At 35.0% G+C, this 9,705-nt stretch overlaps 2 protein-coding genes across 2 annotated transcripts; both read left to right on the top strand.

Moving 5' to 3' along the window:
- The first annotated feature begins 3,466 nt into the window (after positions 1–3,466).
- LOC129299881 (putative disease resistance protein RGA3) lies at positions 3,467–4,675 on the top strand. The gene is made up of 2 exons (XM_054938354.1): positions 3,467–4,130; positions 4,245–4,675. The coding sequence occupies exons 1-2, from the start codon at positions 3,467–3,469 to the stop codon at positions 4,673–4,675; spliced, it is 1,095 nt and encodes a 364-aa protein (XP_054794329.1).
- A 148-nt stretch (positions 4,676–4,823) lies between these two features.
- On the top strand, positions 4,824–7,934 carry LOC129299882 (disease resistance protein RGA2-like). Its single transcript, XM_054938355.1, has 5 exons — positions 4,824–5,242; positions 5,818–5,868; positions 6,030–6,387; positions 6,471–6,973; positions 7,796–7,934. The coding sequence occupies exons 1-5, from the start codon at positions 4,824–4,826 to the stop codon at positions 7,800–7,802; spliced, it is 1,338 nt and encodes a 445-aa protein (XP_054794330.1). The 3' UTR covers positions 7,803–7,934.
- Positions 7,935–9,705: the final 1,771 nt, after the last annotated feature.

Here is a 9,705-nt window from a genome sequence, read left to right on the forward strand (position 1 = left end):
AGCTCATGCTCTTAAAGGTCGGGCCCATAAGGATTAGGGTTATAAAAGTTGGGTCTTTTCATTTTTTCAATTCTAGAAAGAAGAAGAAGAAGAAGACAATGAAAAAGGGAAAGAGAAGTGAAAGTAAAAAAGGATTATGCCCCCATGATGCCCCTACCACTAATAAATTATACATTTATTCAATTTACATCAAATGATGTATTATTGACATCAATTGTCTCTGCCACCATGCACCTTGAAATAATATATATATATATATATATTTGAAAAAATTATATTTATTCATGAATTTCAGAAAATACTACCAAAATCTAAATCATGCCCATTGACAATTTAGTTATGGGCATTGACAACTGAACAATAATTATTTACAACTTATATCAAGTTGTCAATATATAGGATTTGAGATTTGAAAGTATTTTGTAAAATTTATGAGACTTCTTGATAATAAATTTTTTTCTATGAGACCTAAATGTAATTTTTCTTTTTTTTAGCAATACCTTGAAATATATTTATATTAGCACATGTGAAGTGTAATCTGTAGTTCTGTTATATGCATTAGTCCTTCTCTAATTTTATTCAAGATTACAAATTTAAAATACTTGCTCACATCCATTTGCTCTCTTTCCTATATCTCGTTACTCTCTTACTGCACCACATTTTTGTCCCTGTATCATATGAACTTCAAAGTTGTGACACTATAAAGGCCTGTTTAGTTTCTATTCCTATTTGTTATTTTTAAAAATTATTTTGTAATATAGTTTTTATAATTATTTTTTAAAATAAAACAAAATAAAAATATATTTGATTATGTTAATTTAAAAAAATTAGAAATAAAAAATAGGTTGATAGTGATGGTTGCAGGTGATTAGTAGTGATGGTTTTATGATAAAAATTAATCAAGCTAACTGTATTTACTAACAATCAAATGTAGTGTATTTTAAAAATAAAAAAAATAAAATAAAAATAACTTTAAGATATTTTTATTTTTTATTTTTAAAAACATAAAACAGTTTTTGGTTAAACAAAACCAAATAGTCTCTAAGATAATAAGAAACATGCTTTTGCTTTCTTCCCCCCTGGTTCTTTTATTTTCATCAAAACGCATCGTTTTCAAATCACCAAGAAAAAAGAAGGAAGTGTTCCATTACCGGACGTAAAAGTCAACTATAGCTATCAATTTTACTTATCAAATAAACTACAGCCGACAGCAGCTATTAATTTCACTTGCCTATCAAATTGGTGACTTCTAATATAAATACAAAGACATTGGATCAGTGAATCCTAATACAGATCCAAAGATAGATTTTTTTTGCCCTTTTCCTCGATCTGACATCATTGTACCAACATCGTGAAATTTGTAAAAGTGTGGACATTTAGGAACATGATGACACAATAGGGTTGAAGTTGCCATTTTCTAACCACCGCAAACGTATACTTATCCACATTCTTTATATTTAGCTTTCTCTTTGCCGTCAATCATGACTAGTTTAGTGAAAGATTTCCAAATCTCAAGTGTAGGCTCTACGCTTTTTACTTTGAAGTTCTTGTCCTTTTTTCAACCTATCTTTATTGAATGGAGAAGAAATTCTTGATCGATCCCAAGTGCAGATTCCGAGATAATGATTTCTTAAAAAAAAAAAAAACAGAGAGAGAGTCATGGAAACCAAATTAATCAAAGCAAATTAAGTATAATGATATAAAAATCTCTTTGCATTAGAGGACTATAATAAAATATTGTTTTCTAGTTACAAAAATGAAACATTGCTTTCATAAGAAAGAAATGGACTTGGCTTCCCTTCTTCTCTCCTCTGAGCACAGCCTCTGCCATATCTTCTCTAATTGAGGTGAAATATGAATTATTTAGATTTAATCTGAATAATTCAGGTTCAATATTTTTATTTTATATTTATTAAAATAAAAATTATAAAAATTTTAATAAATTTATTATCAATTTGGACAGTCTATATTTAATATATATGATCCAAATTTACTATAAAAATAATATTAAATATGCATGGTTCAAAATATCTTGAAATAGTTAATTTATAAAAATTATAAAATTTTAATATTAAATTTGGACCATATATATTAAATCAGATCATCTAGGCTAGTGAATAAATTTATTAATTTTTTATAATTTACACAATTTTTATTTTAATAAATATAAAAACATTGAATCTGGAGATCCAAATTTCTCCTACTGCAGAGGAGTCAGAATGGACACTTCCCTTGTAGTAAAGAAGCCGAGTTCGAAAGTAGTACTATAGCAATCTTAGTATGGGAGTTGACTTTCCTCCTTTATAAACGAGAGAACCACCGCTAATCTAGAATATTAAATTGAATTTAGTGATTTAAATTTGATAATTTTTAAAAATATAAATTTAATTTAAATAGTTCACATTTACAGTTGAGAGATATTGAAAGGAAAAGATAATGATATGAGAAACTTACTTTTTATTTAGACTTTACTAATACAAGAGCTTTAGCTATTAATGATCCTTGTTGACATGCTTTTCTTTCTGTACAACTAAAAAATTTGAGTACAATGCATAGGTATATAATAATTTAACTTTTTTTAAAAAAAACCTCACTTGTTTATCATTTAAATATTGGTGAAATATATTATAAAAATTAAAAGAATAGATTAATAGAACAAACTACGCAGTTTTTTTTTTTTTTTTTGAATTACAAGGACACAGTTAAACTAAATACAGAATTAAATAACTAGGTCCAATCAGATAACAAAAGATTCCTGCATAAATAGATGGGTCATTAAACATCCTAATGTCTCGACTGTTGTGATCAGCATGATAGGCAAGTTAATTAACGAAACCATAAGCCTATTTGAAAACATGATCTAAGGATACAATCTAATCACGCATAATAAGATCTCTGGTCCTTTTGATAATATTGAAGAGTAGACGGTTTTGAGACTACTGATTTTGGACTAGATTGATAACCTTCATTGAGCCGCAAAAAACCTGAACTTCTGCAAAATTTTCATCCGAGCATAAATTGAGCCCTCCAAGAATTTCAAGGAGTTTCGCTGCCGTGCCAGACAAACAACATAGTTTATCTCACAAGTTCCCTGACTACAGTGTTGAGAGAAAAGAGTCGATGACCGTGCCCTATTGTGTGTGATAATATTAATAGCTCGTTTTTCCATTCGCAATCATCCCAGAGGCAATAGTCAATCATATAACCTATTCCTTTGACTTGTTTAACAATTATGGGTCCGAATAGTAAAGAGTCAAAAGTCAATTATATAGAATTCTATCATGAAAAAACGAATTAGAGAGGTGACAGTTGGTAGAAATTCAAACACAAACCCGTGAACCTGTCCCTAACAAAGAAAAGAGATCATCTTCATGACTCTTTGAAGTCCAACTCAAGGCCAAGAGGATTATTATTAAAGCAAACATGGAAGAACCAAATTCAATCATTTCCTCCAACACATGAGCACATGGCTGAGTCTATTCTGGAAGTTGTGCTTGGGACTTTGAACAAGTTCATTCAAGATGAGCTTGGCTTGTTTCTGGGTGTCAATCAAGAGATGAACAGACTCAGTAGCACACTTTCAACAATCTGGGCTGTGCTTGAAGATGCCGAGGAAAAGCAACTTACTGACAAGGCTATAAGAAATTGGCTGCAAAAGCTAAAAGATGCAGCTTACATTCTGGATGACATATGGATGGATGAGTGTGCAACAGAAGGACTTCGATTTCAGTATAGAAGAAAAAACTGTAGATCAACAAACAAGGTAAGACATTCTTCCTTATCCTCATTTCATCCAATGATTGTACTTTTCCGCTACAAAATTGCTAGGAAAATGAAAAAGACAAGGGTGTTGTTAGATGCAATTGCTGATGAAAAGCGCAAGTTTCATTTGTGTGAGGCAGTTACCCAGAGGAAAACTGAAGTGATGGAATGGCGTCAAACTGGTTCCATTATTACTCAACCTCAGGTATATGGAAGAGAAGAAGATAAGAAAAGAATTGTGGATTTTTTGGTCGGTCAGGCTTCTGGTTTTGATGATGTATCAGTGTATCCTATAGTTGGTATTGGTGGACTAGGAAAGACAACTCTGGCACAACTTGTCTTCAACGATGAAGAAATAACAATTTTCAGTTGAAGATTTGGGTATGTGTTTCACAGAATTTCGATGTTAAGAGAATGTTAAAAGCTATCATGGAATCAGCCACTGGTCATAGCTGTGAATCTTTGGATTTAGATCCCTGCAGAGAAAACTTCAAGAGACGCTTCAGGAAAAAAATACTTGATTGTTTTGGATGATGTGTGGAATGACGACCAAGAGAAATGGGATAGGTTGAAATATGTCTTGTCATGTGGATCAAGAGGTTCCTCCATTCTTGTCACTACTCGGCTAGCAAAGGTAGCATCCATCGTGGGAACGCAACCTTCTCATCAGCTATATGGTTTATCCATTGATGAATGCTGGAAATTGTTCAGGCAACGTGCCTTTGGACCAGACAGGGAAGCGCATGCACAGCTTGCGGACATAGGAAAGGAGATAGTGAAAAAGTGTGGTGGTGTGCCTCTTGCTGCGAAAGCATTGGGGGCCTTTTATGTTTCACCAGGGAAGAGAGTGAGTGGCTCTACGTCAAGGATAGCAAACTTTGGGGTCTACCACAAGATGAAAACTCCATCTTAGCTACCTTGAGATTAAGCTATTGGAACTTGCCATTCAAAGCAAGACCTTGCTTTGCCTATTGTGCCATTTTCCCCAAGGTAAAGAAATTAATAAGCGTTTGCTGATTCAACTTTGGCTGGCTAATGGGTTCATAACACCCTGTGGAAAAATGGATGTAGAAGACGTGGGCAATGAGGTGTGGAAAGAATTGTATTGGAGATCATTTTTCCAAGATATTCAGACAGATGAATTTGGCATGACAACAAGTTTCAAGATGCATGATCTAGTTCATGATCTTGCCCAATCAATCATGAGAGAAGAATGTAACATTCTGGACAACATAAGCTCAAATGATTTGCATTTGCATGGAAACACTCGCCATCTTTCTGCTCCAATCTATAGACTTAAAAGATCTCATTTTGGTTTGTCAGACATACCCAAATCCTTACGAAGCAGCCTACATGTATCAAATGCAGTTTCATCTGTCTCCCTACTGATGAAAACTACCTCTTTGAGAGCAATTCATGAGAGTGGCAGTGAGACGGTAACAGAATTGCCATCTTCAATAGGGGATTTGAAGCATCTAAGGTATTTGAACTTGAGTGGCACTCAGATAAAAAAACTCCCCAAGTCCATTTGCGGCTTATGGAATTTGCAAATTTTGATTTTGAGTGATTGTTGGAATCTAAAGAAGTTGCCAAAACAAATGAATTCACTTAAAGGTCTACGAGAGTTGATGTGGATGGGTGTGTAGTTCATTGACTTGTATGCCCCCTGGCATTGGTCAGTTAACTTCTCTAAGGATCTTAACTCGCTACATCGTTGGCAGAGGCCAAGGCTTCCATATCAATGAACTGGTTGCTTGAACCTCAAAAATAATCTAACTATAGAACACTTGGAGAGAGTAAAAAGAGCGATAGATGCCAAAGAAGCAAATTTGGCAAGCAAGCAGCTGAAGGAGTTATCATTGTCATGGGGTGCCAACCTTGAATCAAACATGCAAGAAAATATTGAGCAGATGCTTGAGGCCCTTGAACCTCATGCAAAACTCTCTAGTTTGCATGTAGAGGGATATAAAGGTGCCCATCTTGCACAATGGATGGGCAACCCTAGTTTTAAACACTTGTTTTCGATGACCCTTGTAAATTGCAATAACTGTTCAGAACTTCCACTATTGGGGAAACTTCCGTCTCTGAAGTACCTCAGATTATCTGGTATGTGTCGTGTGAAGCACATCGCGATGAAACCAGTAACAGTGGAAAGGGTTTCTCATCACTTGAAAGTCTTGAGCTTTCTGATCTAGTAAACTTGGAATATCTGTGTAAAGACGACGTAGGAGAGATGTTTCCATGCCTTCGAGCATGTTTATTTCTAGGTGTCCCAGGTTGGCCTTGCCCATTCTTCCATCTGTCAAAGACCTAGTTCTAATCGATTGCGAGGAAGTGTCTTTGAGCTCAATCTACAACCTCCACAATCTTAGATTTCTTCAAGTTTCCGCTTTCCAAGAACTGACCACTATCCCAAAATCGATGTTGAGAGGCCTCAGTGATTTAGAGCAGTTTCACATCACTTACTTCTCTAAGCTTGAATCATTTCCAGAGCAAATGTTAGAAGGTCTACGCCCTCTCAAAGCAATCAAGATTGATTCCTGCGAGAAACTGAAATCTTTGTGGGAAGGTTTTGAAGACCTTACTTCGCTAGAAACTTTAGAAATCAAAGGATGTCCGGAACTAGTAGCATTGCCAAATGGTATCATTCACCTTACATCCTTACAACGTTTGGTCATAACTTCCTATGGCATCATAAATGGAGACAGGAAACTTTTATTCCTACTAAACTGGCAGTATTACCAGAGTCCTTAGGACATATTTCTTCACTGCAATATCTCAAGATAAGTGTATTCCCAAATTTGGCATCTTTACCTGAATTGGGAAACCTTACATCTCTTCAGACCTTAGAGGTTGGCCACTGCCCAAAGTTGCTATCTCTTCCCACAACTATTCGATGCCTTACCAAATTGCAGGAGTTCAAGTTAAAGAGCCTACAAAATCTTTCATCACTGCCTGACGAGTTGGCGGGCCTTACTTCTCTTGAAATGTTACTTGTCGAAGATTGTCCAAAGTTGACTTCCCTTCCCATGTGTATTCAAAGCCTCACCAATTTGAAGACTTTGGCCATTGGGGATTGCCCGATGTTGCAAAGAAGATCTAATAAAGAAACAGGCGAAGATTGGTACAAGATAGCACATATCCCTTGCGTTAAATTTTATCTCAAAGCTAGGCCCCAACACCATCACGAACAGAATGCTGGAAGAATTTTGTAAGATCCAATTCAATTTTGGAATCTCGTTTCGTCATAGAATATGTATTATTTCGTTATGTCATAATGGTTTTCTGATCTTTTTGGTGAACAAAAACCTGCCCACAGCCTCATCAAGACAAACATTGGATAATCAGTTTGTGAGTCTTTAACTTCATCGTCAAGCCATGCATTATTCAATATGCACATAATATGGCCAATATGGATCATAAACTAACACAAATGGGATTTGGTTTCTTTATGTTTGCATCTCATTTTCTTCTACAACAACCAGTAGTTACGGACAAGGGGAAAAGTTAAAAACCTTATAGAAGGGGTTATTAGTTGGAGTAATGAGTAATCTCAATTAATTAGGCATGTTTGTGAATTGGCGATTGCAAATGGTAATACAATACAAAGACCAGTTATTCCTTTTCTTCCATGACCCAATCAATCAAATGATCCGAGTTCTGATTGTTGCTATTATCTGCCTTGCTTTGGTTGTACTTGATTCCAATACTCAGCTAATGTCATATTGGTTATGTCATTAACAGAACTCCCCTTAATGACTTGGCTTAAATTGATGCTATTCAATCATATCATTCTTTTGCAATTTGATCTTTCTTCTAAGCTCAAAATTTTAGTTTATAAATGCCTTAATTGAGTTCTCATGGCTTGTTAGCACCTCATAATATGTTACTATTGAGTACTTTCTCAATATTAATTGACCATATTGGGAGTCTTGTAGGAGCCAATTGGAGATATTATGGTCGGTTCTTTATGTCTTTTATAAAATCGTTTGATGCTTCTCAAAGGTGATGTAGTGATTTCCAAATGTTTCAGATCATAATGGTATTCTCCAACAACGGAAGAAATGAAGAACTTGATCCAGTCAAGATTGAAATTTCAGAAGAGCCAGAGATTTCCTCATAGCAGGATATGATGGTAAATATTTGAGGAAGATTACATTAACTGAACTGGGTATATGCGCGGTAGTAGTGCACTATTGTTGGCAAAATCTCTTGGATTGTGTAACGACTGCATTTGGAGAACACAGTGTTCATCGCGTATGGTTACGTTTGGTAAGTGTTTTATGTCCAAGGAGTTTTTATGTAATATGACAACCAAGTTTGAGTGCTTATAATGTGATCCATTATATGCACCACGTTAGTGTACTAAAAATTCATATATCAATTTCAATAGTGATCTTGACCTTAATTAGATACCTGATAATAGATTTGAGCATGGCATCAAGGGAAAGTAAAATCTTGATGATACATGACAAAGATGTATCGTAAGCTTGGTGATATATGACAAATACATGAAGTTGGATACTATTAAACGCACAAGATAAAAGAAACCACTTAGAGATTAACTTTTTTAATCTACTGCGTACTATACCTGATTAAAATGTCTAGTCAGAATTCTTAAAAATTATACCTTTTGCATATCTGAGCTTGAACTCAACACCTTTATTTAAAAAAGACCAACCTCACAGTTAGTTAATCCAAGCGCCCGGTGGTTGAAACACCACTTTTTAACTACCATACAATCTGATTTTAATTTACTCGATGTGTTTCACCGCATATCAAAAGTACAGGACTTGGAACTGGTCAAACCCGAGGTGTGAGCATACTTGTGCCATGTCTTAAATTCCCCTTCTTGGACTGGAGGTTGTAGATTTTGATTTGAAAGCTCTTACAAGAAGTGAAACACTTGAAAGCATTCATAATATAAACCCAATTGCGCAGATTTCAACCTAGTCCGTGTTTCTTAAATGTGACATTCCAATTATGGTATTAAAATAATACTATTCCAAGTTGTTAATCTTAAAACGTCTATGCTTAAAACCAATGTAAATTTTGGACCAAGCTCTCTAACTGCTGTCATAGAACTAGAAGGGGCATGGCATTTGACAGCATTTCAAAAGAATGGTGATGGGAGTGTCTGTCTTGAACTGGGATATAGCATAATAGGGATTTTTTTTTTTTTGCCCCCTCTTTCGAAAGTTGTGGGTGTTATTTGCAGATGACTTAAGGTTAGCATATTCGCATAGTTCACTTCAGGTTGACAGAAAAAATAATAGATTTTAGTTGGAAATCCGATCAATTTCCTGTAGTTGTCTTGAGATTATACTAGGATACAGAATGTTATGAAGGGGAAAGATCTTTTCAGAAGCATCTGGCTTTATAATAAATGATAAAAATGGACTCTCTTCTTTTCGGAGAGGAAGGGTACATGTATTAAATAAAAGAAGAATATATGGTATCTGTACGAGGTGATAGAAAATATTTTTATATTTTGTTGCTTATCATATCATCGTAGGAAAGAAAGGGATTTTTCATGTTCAGTTTTTAGCCATATGAAAGAATTGCTGCTCGTAAACTGTAGCTAGAATTTGCAATTTTCCATAAAGAATGCATAAATAAAAGGCCACGAAAAGAACAAAATAGATAGAGATGCAGATGGTACATCAGGTAAGCCTGATATAATCACAACAATTTGCGAAATATATATACACCGATTTGTGTACCATAGTGCTTCGTGAAACTCCAAGGAAAGCATAATACATACAGACTGTAATCAAGTGGAACGTTGCTTACCCCTGTCATGTGTGAATTGTTCGAATACACCAAGAACGATGCCCAGTGCCCAACATAGGGACCACGGAGAGCCCTTTTGGTGGCATGGCCCCATCATCCACGTTCCGAGTTTCGCAGGTTATTTAGCGACAGGAGGCTCTTGTTGCACGA

The sequence above is a fragment of the Prosopis cineraria genome, unplaced genomic scaffold, assembly GCF_029017545.1.
Source record: "Prosopis cineraria cultivar Desert tree isolate PC_DT_omini unplaced genomic scaffold, ASM2901754v1 PC1338, whole genome shotgun sequence".
Lineage (NCBI taxonomy): Eukaryota > Viridiplantae > Streptophyta > Magnoliopsida > Fabales > Fabaceae > Prosopis > Prosopis cineraria.